The 16183-nt window shown below is 44.0% G+C and overlaps 1 protein-coding gene across 1 annotated transcript in view; it reads right to left on the bottom strand.

Moving 5' to 3' along the window:
- Nucleotides 1-16183, bottom strand: part of LOC137357089 (dihydropyrimidinase-related protein 2) — a 70338-nt gene that overhangs the window by 18181 nt on the left and 35974 nt on the right. Inside the window, exons 4-6 of the mRNA XM_068023102.1 lie at nt 11307-11471; nt 8996-9057; nt 8814-8894 (exon numbers count right to left, since the gene is read on the bottom strand). Coding sequence (XP_067879203.1) covers nt 8814-8894; nt 8996-9057; nt 11307-11471 — 308 coding nt within the window. The remainder of the gene's footprint in view (nt 1-8813; nt 8895-8995; nt 9058-11306; nt 11472-16183) is intronic.

Here is a 16183-nt window from a genome sequence, read left to right as displayed (position 1 = left end):
ACACAGTCTGTGCTGAACTAGATGAGATGAACTTGGGGACTGGTATGTGTGATCCAATTAACCTCAGTGTCCTGGATTAGGATTAGGAATATCTAGTGACCCCCTCATGGACATCAAGTTGATAGCATGCTGACACACCCCAACTTGCCGCACAGGAAAAGTGTGAATGTGGACAAGGTAATCAATGTCTGCCAGTGCCACAGAGTCAGTCAGCGGAGATCAGTACCTTCAAAAGATGAGAAATTTGAGGTTTGGGGGGGGGGGGGGGGGGGCGGGGCGGGGGGGGGGAAACGGAATGCTCAACCTCGATTTTCTTCACTTTTGAGAAGCAAGTGTCAGCCATAATTCAATGGGTAGCACTCTTGCCTGAGTCAAAAGATTGTGGTTCAAGTACCACTCCAGAGACTTGAGCACATAAATTTAGGCTGGCACTCGCAGTGCAGTACTGATGGAGTGCCACACTGTTGGAGGTGTCGTCTTCAGATGAGGTGGTGAACTGAGACAATTTCTGATCTCTCAGGTAGACGCAAAAGATCCAGAGCACTACTGTGAAGAAGAGCAGAGCAGTTCTCCCTGGTGTCTTGCCAATATTTTCCCTCAATCAACATCACTAAACAGATTATCTGGTCAGTGTCACATTGCTGCTTTTGAGAGCTTGCCGTGTGCAAATTGGCTGCTGCACTTCCTACATTCCAACTGTGACAAACACTTTAAAATACTTCATTTGCTGTAAAGTGCTTTGGGATGCCCTGAGGTCATGAAAAGTGCCAAGTAAATGTGAGTCTTACTTTCTGCAAAGCTGCACAATCCAACTTAACCTTACTTGGAAATTTCCCAGAAACAGTCAGCTGGCAAGGCAGCCATATCTCACAAGCTTGTTTTTTATTCATTCATGGGATGTGAGTGTTGCTGGAAAGGCCAGCATTATTTGCCATCCCTAACTGCCCTTCAGAAGGCAATAGTGAGCAGTCTTCTTGAACCACTGCAGTCCCTGTGGTAAGGTATACCCACAGTGCTGTTAGGGAGGGAGTTCCAGGATTCTGACCCAGCAAAAAGTGGGAATGGCGATATAGTTTGAAATCAGGATGGTGCGTGACTTGGAGGGAAACTTAGAGGCAGTGGTATTCCATGCATCTGCAGCCCTTGTCCTTCTAGTTGGAAGAGGCCACAAGTTTGTTTAGTTTAGTTCAGAGATACAGCACTGAAACAGGCCCTTCGGCCCACCGAGTCTGTGCCGACCATCAACCACCCATTTATACTAATCCTATACTAATTCCATATTCCTACCACATCCCCACCTGTCCCTATATTTCCTACCACACCTACCTATACTAGGGGCAATTTATAATGGCCAATTTACCTACCAACCTGCAAGTCTTTTGGCATGTGGGAGGAAACCGGAGCACCCGGAGGAAACCCACGCAGACACAGGGAGAACTTGCAAACTCCACACAGGCAGTACCCAGAAGGTGTTGTTGAAGCAGCCTTGCAGTGCATCTTGTAGATGGTACACCCTGCTGCCAATGTGCACCAGTGGTGGAGGCAGTGAGTGTTTAAGGTAGTGGATGGGTTGCCGATCAAGTCGGCTGCTTTGTCCTGGATGTAGAAGCTGTGACAGTAACACTTTCTTGACCGAGAGAACAGAAAACCAAGCGAACTGATCTGGCTTGAGGAATTATAAAATAGGTTTTCTGTCCATCCACGAGGTGAACCATCTTTGCCTGCACAAGACTCAATAATGGAAATGCACAGCAGGTGTGGATTCATGACCCACTCCTGAGCCTGGCCAGGTAATTTAGAGAAATGACAAGAGAAATGTTTCAGGTGGAGACAGTTTGACGTAACCCTCCATTCCCCTATCATTTCTCTTTCAATTGCCATTTGACCTGAAAAGCAGACCTTCAAGATTTGCATTTATGTCTCTCAGAAACATGACTAATGTTCATAGAACAGCAACTACCTTGAAATAGAGTGACTGTTATAAACACAAATACAGCAATGAGAAAATGGCCGATTAAACTGTTTTGGTGGCCTTGTTTAAGGGAGGAATGTTAGCCAAAATACTGGAAGAATTCAGTGCTCTGCTCTTCAGTGATTACTGCCATGGATCTTCAACACCTTCCTTTAACACCAGGTCTCCTTTGAAAGATGACACTTAGAGCAATGCAGTACTCCTTCCCTAACTACTGCATTGGAGAGTCAACCAGAATTATGTGGCCAGGTTCGGGAGCAGGCCTCAAACGCACATCTGCTTTGCATTTCAGTTACACCATCTTTTGCAAGCCAAGTTGGCTTACAACAGACTTCTATCAATAAATTTCAGCATTCCTCCTGCCAGGAGAGCAAATAAATTTAACTGGAGATCGAATTTTATCAGCTGTTGGTTCTAAATGCATCTTTATGTCAATCTGCGAGTCGATACCAGAGGCAAAGAACTGGACATGGCTTACTTGGTGGCGCGGTTCTGTTTCGAGATACTTACTGACTTACTGTGCAACTCCAGCATTTAACGGTTTTACTTCACAGGCGCTTTTCTTCTATCTCTGGTGGGAAAGTTGCATTTGATATTCATGCAGCTTGTGACAGCGCATGCAACAGAATGTAATGATGGCGATTAATGGCATGTCCATGTGTGAATTAATGGTGTTCAGATTGTGAAGCAGCTTTGTGATAAGATCAGATGTCCTATTTTTAAACATTCTGCTAAATATAGCACAAGTGGAGCTTGGGGAGAGAGATTTTAGAAACATCAGAATGGGCATATCAATTGGACAACTTTAAATATTTTCACATTATTATAAATGCTTTCTAGCCAGCAGCATTGTGGTTGCAAATTGGGAATAGGCATAGGCCCTTCAACCCCTTAGGGAGGTTCTGCCATTCAACCCAGGGAGAAGACTCGGAGGGCGGAATTCCGGAGCGGTAAGTTACCTCGGGTAAAAGAAAACAAAAAAAAACTGAAAAAGTGACATCACAGGAAAGCTGTGACCTGATTAGGGAATCAGTACTGAATTTGGAAATAAAACATTGATAAAAATTGATTAAAACCCGAATTAACTAATTAATTAATAAGTAGAGTAACTAAACCGAAGGGAGGAGATTACTATATTTAGCATTTAATATTTATAGTAGAAATATAGCACTCGGGACCAGATAGTTAATTGTAACATAATTTAGTAAGGATTTAATAAGTATTTATTTATTTTAAATGAATTTATTTATTAGTGCAAGAAATGTCAGTGAGAGGGGTAAAGTGCTTCACCTGTGAGATATGGGAGGTCCATGACGCTTCCAGCGTTCCGGACAGCTACATCTGCAGGAAGTGTACCCAATTGCAGCTCCTCGCGGACCTCATGGATCAGTTGGAGCAGCAATTGGATGCACTTAGGAGCATGCAGGTGGCAGAAAGCATCATAGACAGGAGTTTTAGAGAAGTGGTTACACCCAAGGTGCAGGCAGATAGATGGGTGACCGCTAGAAGGGGCAGGCAGTCAGTGCAGGAATCCCCTGTGGCTATCCCCCTCTCCAACAAGTATACCGTTTTGGATACTGTTGGGGGGGATGGCCTATCAGGGGAAAACAGCAGCAGCCAGAGCAGTGGCACCACGGCTGGCACTGTTGTTCAGCAGGGAGGGACAAAGCACAGAAGAGCAATAGTTATAGAGGACTCTATAGTCAGGGGCACAGATAGGCGCTTCTGTGGACGTGAAAGAGACTCCAGGATGGTATGTTGCCTCCCCGGTGCCAGGGTCAAGGATGTCTCTGAACGGACAGGGGGCATTCTGAAGGGGGAGGGTGAACAGCCAGAGGTTGTGGTACACATCGGTACCAACGACATAGGCAGGAAGAGTGACGTGGTCCTGCAGGGGGAGTTTAGGGAGTGAGGTATAAAGTTAAAACACAGGACCTCAAGGGTTGTAATCTCAGGATTACTCCCTGTGCCATGTGCCAGTGAGGCTAGAAATAGGAAGATCGTGCAGCTAAACACGTGGCTGAACAGCTGGTGTAGGAGGGAGGGTTTCAGATATCTGGATCATTGGGATCTCTTCAGGGACAGGTGGGACCTGCACAAGAAGGACGGGTTGCATCTAAACTGGAGGGGCACAAATATCCTGGCTGCGAGGTTTGCTAGCGTCACGCGGGAGGGTTTAAACTAGTGTGGCAACGGGGTGGGAACCAGAGCAGGAGGACAGCAAGTAAAATAAATGAGGGGGAACTTGTAAATAAGGCCAGAAAGACTAAGAGGAAGAGCAGGCAGTGAGATGTTGCTGAGCACAGCGGGACTGGTGGTCTGAAGTGCATTTGTTTCAATGCGAGAAGTATAACAGGTAAGGCAGATGAACTTAGAGCTTGGATTAGTACTTGGAACTATGATGTTGTTGCTATTACAGAGACTTGGTTGAGGGAAGGACAGGACTGGCAGCTAAATGTTCCGGGATTTAGAAGCTTCAGGCAGGATAGAGGGGGATGTAAAAGGGGCGGGGGGAGTTGCATTACTGGTTAAGGAGAATATCACAGCTGTTCTGCGGGAGGACACCTCGGAGGAGTCATGCAGCGAGGCAATATGGGTGGAGCTCAGGAATACGATGTTGGGGGTTTTCTACAGGCCTCCCAACAGCCAGCGGGAGGTAGAGGAGCAGATATGTAGACAGATTTTGGAAAGATGTCAAGGTAACAGGGTTGTAGTGGAGGGTGATTTTAACTTCCCCGATATTGACTGGGACTCAATTAGTGCTAGGGGCTTGGATGGGGCAGAATTTCTAAGGAGCATCCAGGAGGGCTTCTTGAAACAATATGCAGATAGTCCAACTAGGGATGGGGCCGTACTGGACCTGGTATTGGGGAATGAGCCCGGCCAGGTGGTCAAAGTTTCAGTAGGGGAGCATTTCGGGAACAGTGACCATAATTCCCTAAGTTTTAAGGTACTTGTGGATAAGGATAAGAATAGTCCTCGGGTGACGGTGCTAAATTGGGGGAAGGCTAATTATAACAATATTAGGCAGGAACTGAAGAATTTAGACTGGGGGGCGGCTGTTTGAGGGTAAATCAACATCTGACATGTGGGAGTCTTTCAAACGTCAGTTGATTAGAATCCAGGACCGGCATGTTCCTGTGAGGAAGAAGGATAAGTTTGGCAAGTTTCGGGAATCTTGGATAACGAGGGATATTGTGAGCCTAGTCAAAAAGAAAAAGGAAGCATTCGTAAGGGCTAGAAGGCTGGGAACAGACGAAGCCCTTGAGGAATATAAAGAAAGTAGGAAGGAACTTAAGCAAGAAGTCAGGAGGGCTAAAAGGGGTCATGAAAAGTCATTGGCAAACAGGATTAAGGAGAATCCCAAGGCTTTTTATACGTATATAAAGAGCAAGAGGGTAAACAGGGAAAGGGTTGGCCCACTCATGGACAGAGGAGGGAATCTATATGTGGAGCCAGAGGAAATGAGCGAGGTACTAAATGAGTACTTTGCATCAGTATTCACAAAAGAGAAGGACTTGGTGGATGATGAGTCCAGGGAAGGGAGTGTAGATCATCTGGCTCATGTCGTTATCAAAAAGTAGGAGGTGTTGGGCGTCTTGCAAAGCATTAAGGTAGACAAGTCCCCAGGGCCTGATGGGATCTACCCCAGAATACTGAGGGAGGCAAGGGAAGAAATTGCTGGGGCCTTGACAGAAATCTTTGCATCCTCATTGGCTACAGGTGAGGTCGCAGAGGACTGGAGAATAGCCAATGTTGTTCCTTTGTTTAAGAAGGGTAGCAAGGATAATCCAGGAAATTATAGACCGGTGAGCCTTACGTCAGTGGTAGGGAAGTTATTAGAGAGGATTCTTCGGGACAGGATTTACTCCCATTTGGAAACAAATGAACTAATTGGCGAGAGGCAGCATGGTTTTGTGAAGGGGAGGTCGTGTCTCACTAATTTGATTGAGTTTTTTGAGGAAGTGACTAAGATGATTGATGAAGGACGGGCAGTGGATGTTATCTATATGGACTTCAGTAAAGCCTTTGACAAGGTCCCTCATGGCAGACTGGTACAAAAGGTGAAGTCACACAGGATCAGAGGTGAGCTGGCAAGATGGATACAGAACTGGCTCGGTCACAGAAGACAGAGGGTAGCAGTGGAAGGATGCCTTTCTGAATGGAAGGATGTGACTAGTGGTGTTCCGCAGGGATCAGTGCTGGGCCCTTTGCTGTTTGCATTATATATAAACGATTTGGAGGAAAATGTAGCTGGTCTGATTAATAAGTTTGCAGACGACACAAAGGTTGGTGGAGTTGCGGATATTGATGAGGTTTGTCAGAGGATACAGCAAGATATCGATCGGTTGGAGACTTGGGCGGAGAAATGGCAGATGGAGTTTAATCTGGACAAATGTGAGGTAATGCATTTTGGAAGATCTAATACAGTTGGGAAGTATACAGTAAATGGCAGAACGCTTAGGAGTATTGACAGGCAGAGAGATCTGGGCGTACAGGTCCACAGGTCACTGAAAGTAGCAATGCAGGTGGATGAGGTAGTCAAGAAGGCATGCGGCATGCTTGCCTTCATCGGTCGGGGCATAGAGTATAAAAATTGGCAAGTCATGCTGCAACTGTACAGAACGTTAGTTAGGCCACACTTAGAATATTGCATGCAATTCTGGTCGCCACACTACCAGAAGGACGTGGAGGTTTTGGAGAGGGTACAGAAGAGGTTTACCAGGATGTTGTCTGGTCTGGAGGGCATTGGCTATGAGGAGAGGTTGGATAAACTCAGATTGTTTTCACTGGAACGACGGAGGTGGAGGACCGACATGATAGAGGTTTACAATTTTATGAGTGGCATGGACAGAGTGGATAGTCAGAAGCTTTTTCCCAGGGTGGAAGAGTCAGTTACTAGGGGACATAGGTTTAAGGTGCGAGGGACAAAGTTTGGAGGGGATGTGTGAGGCAAGTTCTTTACACAGAGGGTGGTGAGTGCCTGGAACTTGCTGCCGGGGGAGGTGGTGGAAGCAGGTACGATAGCGACGTTTAAGAGGCATCTTGACAAATACATGAATAGGATGGGAATAGAGGGATACGGTCCCAGGAAGTGCAGAAGGTTTAAGTTTAGACAGGCATCAAGATCAGTGCAAGCTTGGAGGGCCGAATGGCCTGTTCCTGTGCTGTACTGTTTTTGTTCTTTAGATCATGGCTGATCTGTATCCAAACTTCACCTACCCGCCTTGGTTTCGTAATCCCTTCAAAAACCTTGTGGTTGCTCAGGCTGCACCAATGGCCTCGTACACTCTCCAACATGACGCTGATCAAGATCCAGATTTGATCCCCGTTCTGTGTTCCATTAGCTAAAGGTACTTGGAATAGCTTAAGAACAATTCCTACTGCAACTACAGCAGCAATTTGTATTTAAATAGGGCATTTAACATCGTAAAACGTTCTTAGAGAAGTGCTAAGAACCAAACTCGGACATTGAGCTACGTAAGGAGATATTAAGGCAGTTGACCAAAAGCTTGGTCCAAGAGATGGAGGTTTTAATCAGCATCTTAAAGGATGAAAGAGGCACAGAGGGGTTTAGGGAGGGAATTCCAGAGCTTAGGGCCCAGGCAGCTGAAAACACGGGCACCAATGGTGTAGATACTAAAATCAATGATGCTCAAGAGGTCAAAGATGGAGAAGCGCAGCAATCGCTGATGCACTTACGGCTGGAAGGTATTGTTTCAACAACAGGTGAGATGAGGCAAGGGTGGAGTCAGGCCATGTTATGGAGATGGAAAGAGGTAGACTTGGTGACAGCACAGATATGTACCAAGGTTTTGAGCGGTCTGGTTTAGCCTCAGACAGTTGCCAGGGAGAGGGATGGAGTCATCAACCTGAGTGTCCTCTGGATTAAGCGCAGGAAACACCAGCCTGTGTTCTTGCTCAGAACAATGTTACTTTTATCTCCACTGTTTACGTGAACAGTGACATTTTTCCAAACAGTGTTTCGAAAGGCAACTCTTTTTCTTTACTTCAAAGCAGGCTGTGATGGACTTAGGTTGAAGTGCTATGTCTGAGTGCCAGGTTCTGTATTTTCCAGGCATCAGCTGGGGGGTGGGATTCAATAAACTTCTCTCAGCCATTCCAGTCAGAATCAAAAATTGTTTCTCTGAATTTTGTCCCAACGTAATGTCAGGCTCAAATGTGGTTTAGTTGTTAAACAGACGAGCTGGAATCCATGGAGCCAGTTCAGGACTGTCCTAAAGCTGTGATGGGTTCACCCATTGCACTCCTCGGTTACATCTTTAAAATTCACCTGCTATCTTCTTTAAAGAAATTAAGCGATTAACAGCAGGGTCTATCTGCAGATAATTTAGTTTATCCGACATCATGAAAACTGTTCAGATAAACAAGTGCAGAGCATTTGGTTTTTGTATAGGTCTTATGAAACTCCCTCAGTGGTGCCATGCTATGGAATCATTTTCTACTATGCATTCATATCCATTTGAGTTCATTTATGAATATGGAGTCAAAGCAGACTGATGTTATTCAGAGAGAGATCAGTCATGATCTCACTGAATGGCATAACAGGCTCAAGGGGCTGAATGGCTTACTCATGTTCCTATGAATCGGATCAAAGGTAACTCAAATTCTCTTTCAATGGGAGTCATACATCAGAAAGAGGAAGTTTTCATTCAAGTCAGGCTGGGTTGGATTCCAACACAAATTCAAGCTGTCTAGTTACTGACTGCTGAACTTTGTGCACTACAAAATGGCACTCTCGATTGCAGGAGGGGCCATTTTATCAGTTCAACTTCAATTCTGTCATGCCCATGACATCACCACTTCGCAACTATCGTACCTCAGCAATTATATCACCGTTTTCAGCATGAACTTGAGCGATGGCACCCATGTCACAGATTGCACTCAGGGCTTCATACATCTGCACGAAAAACAACACAAACGACATGAGAAATTACTGCGATAAACACAACAGAGGAGTGCATTTTTTCAGTATATTTTACCAATCTATTGTTGCCTTACCTGAGCATCGGAGAGTTGATAACGGTCTTTATAGGCCATGTAGACAAGAAAGGAGTTTACACCTGGTGGAAAGGATTGGAAAGAGGTAAGCGTATTTTTCTAGGCTGCTTTGAGTTCCCCATGTTACATCAGTACTAAGACATTATTCTCCTCTTGTGGAGAACAGCAGCCAGGCCACTGGGAGAAAAGTACCATGAAATGGAGATCTTTCAGGATGCAGACCCAAACTGCCAGAACCAAAAGTTCAGCTGCCTGACCAGATTTATTTTTAAAATACATTATTCTACTGCACAGAAAGTTTGGACGTGGTCCCAGCACATGGTTTAATAAGGGTCACGTGCTGCATTACAGATTACATGATACTTGCAAGGTACTACACTGCGCGTTCATGATGTTTGGGTGGGAGCGCACAATGACAAATGTGGAGGCATTCTTTATCAGGTTTAGATAAAGTATTCTCCTCAATTTATAGCTTTAATATCATTGATAAGCAGCTCCTAGTCAGAAACCTCGGAAGAGAAGTGTACAACAGCAACTACTTGCAATTATATAGCACCTTTAATAAAGTTAAAAGTTTTCAAGGCATTTCACAGGACTATAACCGAACAACTTTGAAACAAAGCCACAAGCAGATATTTATACAGATGGCCAAAAGTTTGTTTAAACAGGTAGGCTTTAAGCACGTCTTCATGGGGTAGAGGTAGTGAGGCAATAAGAGGCAGTGAGAGCTTCAAGCCCAAGCAGATGCAGGAACAGCCACAAATAGTGAAGTGGTTTAAATCAGGGGAGCACAAGAGCCCAGAATTGGAAGAGCATAAAAATTTCCAAGGATTGCAGGACTGGAGGAAGTTACAAAGAGTGAGGTCACGGGCAGATTGGAAAACAAGGATGAGAATTTTCAAATTGAGGCGTTGCCAGATGGGGATCCAATGTCGCAGGCACAAAGGCGGTGTGAACGGGGCTTTATCTGAGTTACAATACGAGAGCAGAGTTTTGGATGAAGGCTGAAGATAGGAGGCTGGCCAGGAGAGTACTGAAATAGTCAAGCATGTTACTGAATGGTGATAAAATGCAAAAGTGTACAAACCAGAGATAATTATTTAAACTCCAAAGCACCTCAGTCTCATCTTCTCATCATGTTTTGTCCTTTACCGCTGGTAACTAGAATCAGTTTGACAGCAGACATTTAAAAAATGTATTCTCCCGCATGTTCTTCTGCTCTTCTTCTCTTGATGGTGCAGACCCATGTCCGAGGACAATTCCAAAATGAAAGCTATCAACACCATCAAGCAGGATTTGATTAGCGACAGAACTTTCCCCTTGAACTGATTGTTCTTGTTGGCTCATTCACCTCACTAGAGGTTTTCCACTACCTCCAATGTCTCGCATTATATTTACAATATCTTTTTCCAGCCTAGCACTGAATATCATTTTTGAAGTAATGGATCCAGATACTTCACAAATCAAGGCCAGACACCGAAGAGGTTTAAAATTATGTACATTTTGTTGCCTTCTTTGCATTAAATGATGTCCTGTCATTAGTTAAGGCTTTCATTTAATTTTTATCAACAAAAAAAATATCACTCAAACCCTGACCCCACCCACTCGCAAAGCCTCGTGTTGATGAGGTGCATCATTCCCACGCTAGGTCTACGCTCCAGTTGTGTAAAGGCGATAAACAATTGTTGCATGTAATCTTGAGTTCTGTGCGTATCTACAGAAAGAACCGTGCTACCTTCAGTTCACTTATACCTCCAACTGATTGAAAGGCACTTCAGTTCAAACTCAAGCAAGGTCAAACATACATATGCCCCAGTTTCAAATTAAACTAACTCACAGGTCAGCATTACTCTCTGCCTAGTTTGTCAACTCTTTTAAGTTGTTCTCCCTCACTCTCTTGAATCCTGCTGGGCTATGATTGGATGGCATTTGTACAGTCTCCACACCTTATCCAACCTCTTATACTTTTAAGTCTGGTCCCAGTGAACATCAGAAATTTATTCAGGCATCGCATTCAAGCCGAATCTTGACTTCACCTAAAGTCCCCACTTTTCAGCAGGGATCAGAAGCAGGAACAATGCCTGACTTTCCCCCCACCTATTCCAAAGGAATTGACACGCTATTGTCGCATCTCCACTGATGCCTCAGCGACCAGAGATGGAGGCCTGACATCTTACAGTTTTGTGGGCTCAGAATCACACAGAGCAGTGTATTTACCAAATCGAGCCATCGAAGGAATTATAAATCTGTTTTGTACACATTGGTAACCCAGAACTGAGATACTCATGACTATTTCATAACATGACCTTACCATGCTCCTTCACCAGGAAATCCATCTCTTCTTGAAGGCCTTTATACCATTCGGTGATGTCGACATGTAGCGAGTAGTCACAACAGGACTTATTATCTGCCCATTCTCTCCACTGTTCAAAAGCAGTGATCAGACTGATTCCAGGCTCTGCCAACACGTGGTCAACTGAAATAAACATTGTACTTGTTACACATGTGTGTGGGTGGGAAATGTCATTGTATACATCAGTTCCAGTATGAAAAGACTCTATTCCTGATGCAGAATCTTGTTTGATAGAAGTGCACAACAGAGAGCTGGTGGAGAGGTTACCATGGCGTGCCCACATGAGAAGTGGAGTCTCGTAGTTTCATGACTACAGGGCAAAGTTTAGATGGGAGACCATTTCCACTGCAGTATTTGAGCGATGTCCTACCTAATGCACAAGCAGGTTCCACTTAAGAGTGTCTTTCTCACCTCCACAGAATAAACAGGGAAGCATCTATAGAAAAACAGTGCGTACTCGAATGTAGAACAATTGCCTGAAGTGTGAGTTTGTGATGTTTAAGCAGAAGTTCAGTGTTTGAATCAAATCGACAGTAATATTCTGCACAATTGAATACTATGCATGAGCCTTTGCAGGTACCTTTGCACAATGGATGTCATACTTCCTGTACACTGAATGCAATACAGACAATAGGACTGCATCAATTAAACTGTGAAAAACAACAGTGGGATAAATGTTGCGTTTACAAACTTGGATCGTGTCTGGCGAGACCATTTAAACGGTGTAACGCGACTGGTGTTTACAGGTCAATTGCTGGCTTGAGAAAATAATTCCGATTTTACCACACATTAAATGACAGTGATTTCAGTGCCATTTTCTTTGTTAACAACAAAACTGGAACTTCATGTGGGGCATTAAGCATTGATTCCTCACTTGTTCAATCTGCTCGCCTTTGATGGCCAGAGTATTATAGTCTGGAGGCACACCGGAAGGAGAGCTAATTTAACTATTTTTGTAAACATTATTTTCCTGCAGAGCCTTACTTTTCTCTTATTTGAGAAACAAGGATATTCTGGAAGACAAACGATATTTGCACTGCGACACAGCAATTTCTGGTTTACCCAAGTGACCTGGGCGATGGGTCATTCACACAGCACCACTAAGGATAAAAAAAATCGGAAAGGAGGAGTGGGTAAATGAGGAAGTTGTGATTATATATTGGTAAATGTAGTGCTGGGCTTGCCAACAAGCAACTGAACTAAACACACTAGGAAGATCGCAAACTCAACTGCCAATATCTGTCACTTTAGCTTTCCATTTGGATTGTGGTAGGGGTACTACAACTAGCCTCACTACCAGGGGGTTAACAATTAAAAAATTAGATCAGCTTTGGTTGCTACTCTCAATCACGAGCCAGCAACCCGAGGGAAAGAGCACATGACAGAACCCACTCTGCCATCATACACTTGCTGGCACTCACTGCCAATAAACAATGGCAACATGGGCAGCTGTGAGTGGGGTCCAGCATGCTTGGTCATATTACTTTTGCCAAACAGGCAATTACAGAACTGTTAGCCTCACATCAGTCGTTGGGAAAATGCTAGAATCTGTTCTGAAGGATGTGATAAATGGACAATTGGATAATCATGATCTGATTGGGCAGAGTCAACATAGATTTATGAATGGGAAATCATGTCTGACGAACGTGCAGGAGTTTTTTTGAAGATGTTACAAACAGAATTGATAAAGGGGAGTAGGTGATTGTGGTATACTTGGATTTTCAGATGGCTTTTGATAAAGTCCCCCACAGGAGGTTGGTTAGCAAAATTAAAGCACATGGGATAGGAAGTAATATGCTGGCATGAATGAAGGATTGGATAACAGACAGAAAGCAGAGAGTAGGAATAAACGGGTCATTCTCGCATTGGCAGGCTGTGACTAGTGGGGTACCACAAGGATCAGTGCTTGGGCTCCAGCTGTTCACAATATACATCAATGATTTGGATGCGGGGACAAAATATAGTATTTGCAAGTTCGCGGATGACACAAAACGAGGTGGGAATGTGTGTTGTGAGGAAGATGCAAAGTGGCTTCAAGGGGATTTGCACCGACTTAGCGAGTGGGCAAGAATGTGGCAGATGGAATATAATGTGGAAAAATGTGAGGTTATCCACTTTGGTAGGGGGAACAGATGTGCAGAGTATTTCTTCAATGGTAAGAGATTAGAAAGTGGAAATGTACAAAGAAACCTGGGCATCTTTGTCAATACGTCACTGAAAGCTAACATGCAGGTGCAGTAAGCAATTAGGAAGGCTAATGGTATGTTAGCCTTTATCGCAAGAGGATTTGAGTAAAGGAGTAGTGAAGTCTTGCTTCAATTTTAAACAACCTTGGTTATACTGCACCTGGAGTACTGTGTGCAGTTTTTGTCCCCTTACCTTAGGAAGGATATTTTTGCCAGAAAGGGAGTGCAACCAAGATTCACCAGACTTGTTCCCAGAATGGCAGACTGTCCTATGAAGAGAGATTGAGAATACTGGGCCTGTATTCTTGAGAGTTTCGAAGAATGAGAGGTGATCTCATTGAAACCTACAAAATACTGAAAGGAATAGACAGGGTAGATGCAGGGAAGATGTTTCCTCAGGTTGTGGAGTCTGGAACCAGGGGACACAATTTCAAAATAAGGGGGAAGCCACTTAGAACAGAGATGAGGAGAAATTTCTTTACTCAGAGGGTTGTGAATCTTTGGAATTCTCTACCCCAGAGGGCTGTGGAACCTCAGTCATTGAGTATGTTTAAAACAGAGATTGACAGATTTCTGAATACAAATGACATAAAGGGATATGAGGATATTGTGGGGAAAAGGCATTGAAGTGGATGATCATCCCTGTTCATATTGAATGGCAGGACAAGCTCGATGGGCTTAATGTCCTACTCCTGTGTTCCAAAAATCTTCCCTCGTCTCCAGAGGGCTTGGATTCGTTTTGCAGTCAATTCCAAGGTCAAAGGTATTAATTTTTTTCATGTGTAACCCTTAACAATGAGTTTGGACAGTCTCTTCAACCCTGAAGTGCATCAAGTCCAAGTGCAATCCTGTCCTCACTCCATGTCTTTGAATATACCTTCCTGCATAGGTCACTGGTCAGCCATAAGGAGCAAGAGACCTTGCTTCATGTTTTATCCCTCCCCTTAACTCAAGAGGTACTGAAGCAATTGTCGTCTCCAAGATCAAGAGTAACTCAGCACACGCCTGGGATCAAAGCTGGCATAATTGAGCAAGCATGGATCAGTAACTGTAGTCCTGTTACCTACCAAATCAAAGGATTTGGCTCAATTCATTTTCGTGCCCAACTGTAGACTACTAACAAGACTCTGCAGTCAATCACAAAATTGCAATCTACAATTCCATGGCCTCCTCTGAAAAATTCCGAGAGGCACTGTATTTATAGAATGGTCATGTTTTTCATTGTTTAAATTTCTAATTGCACACAGCCCTTCAGCTGAATTCAGACTTCAGTGGTGCTCTATTCAGCTGACAGCAGGTCTGAAACAAGCACTCCTGCCAAGGGATCTGACACTCTCTTCCACATGGGGCTACATCTTGATGCTCAGTCGACAACTGGCACAGCCTGGCTGATGAGAGCAAATGATTTCCAAAAGTCCTACATTTCGGGATTTGAACACAGGGACCTCTAACTGGGAATCCAAACTAAGCACGAAGAGTTGACAGCAATGCGACATCCATTCCAATCCAGCAAAATGGTTTAAGTTCCTCCAGATCGGAGTTTAAGCAAAACTTTGAATACAAATATGTATATTTTGTGATTTTCAACAGCAACTGCACTGTGCATTTCTTACCTACTCATTTTCAGCTCCAATTCCATTTGTGTGCAATGGCAGCAATTTTCTATCTTCCATTAATATCATAAAATAAAAACATATACCCGCCTGCCCCTTCCTTGATGATGTAGAAGCCAGGAAGTTTCCCAGGTTCCTCTGCTGATCTATACCAAGGTACTGGATCTCAGCTGGATGTAGCTACAACCTATGTACAGTTTTGGCCCCTTCACTGAAGGAAAAATATACCTGCCTTCGAGAGGGGGCAATGAATGTTCATTGGAATGATACCTAGGATGAGGGGATTGTCCTAGGAGGAAAGACTGAGTGATCTAGGCCTATATCTTCTGGAGTTTAGGAGAGGTGATCTCACAGAAACCTATAAAATTCTTAAGGGGCTTCAAAGGGGAGATGCGAAGAGAATGGTTCCCTTGGCTGGACAGTCCAGAACGAGAAGTCATGGTCTCAGAATAAGGGACTGGCAATTTAGGACTGAAATGATGAGAAATTTCTTCAATCAAAGAGTTGTGAATCTTTGGAATTCTCTACCACAAAGAACTGTGGATAATCAGTTGTTGAGTATATTCAAGATAAAGATGGGCAGATTTTTTTGGATATGGAAGGAATCAAGGCGGAAGGTGTTGCTGAGGTAGGAGGGATTACTAATATGACTGAATGGTGGAGTAGGCTCAAAGGTCTGACTCCTGGACCTATTTCTTATGTTCTTATCCCCAGAATAAGGAGGGAGAAAAGAAAAACAGGATTGCCAAGGCTCTCGTTCCCAATCAAATCGCCAACAATTTCATCTGGAGATGTGAGTGGGTGGTTAAGCCAATGTGTTTTGTTGAATGATAATTTTCTTTAATCCACTGACTGGAGATCTGAATTTTTTTTTTAAAAAGACAAGCTCGTCATCCTTTCAGCTTAAGATGATTGCCGAATTTGCAACATTGTATCCAACACCGCAAGCACTGTGGAGGAGGAAGACGAAATGTCTGTGCATTTCCCAGCAAGAAACAAGACCCAGGAAGTTTAAAGGAACTACCTGTTCTTACAG

Source organism: Heterodontus francisci, chromosome 47, assembly GCF_036365525.1.
Source record: "Heterodontus francisci isolate sHetFra1 chromosome 47, sHetFra1.hap1, whole genome shotgun sequence".
Taxonomy (NCBI): domain Eukaryota; kingdom Metazoa; phylum Chordata; class Chondrichthyes; order Heterodontiformes; family Heterodontidae; genus Heterodontus; species Heterodontus francisci.
The sequence above is the reverse complement of the archived record's forward strand: the minus strand, read 5'-3'. Positions and strand labels throughout refer to the sequence as shown.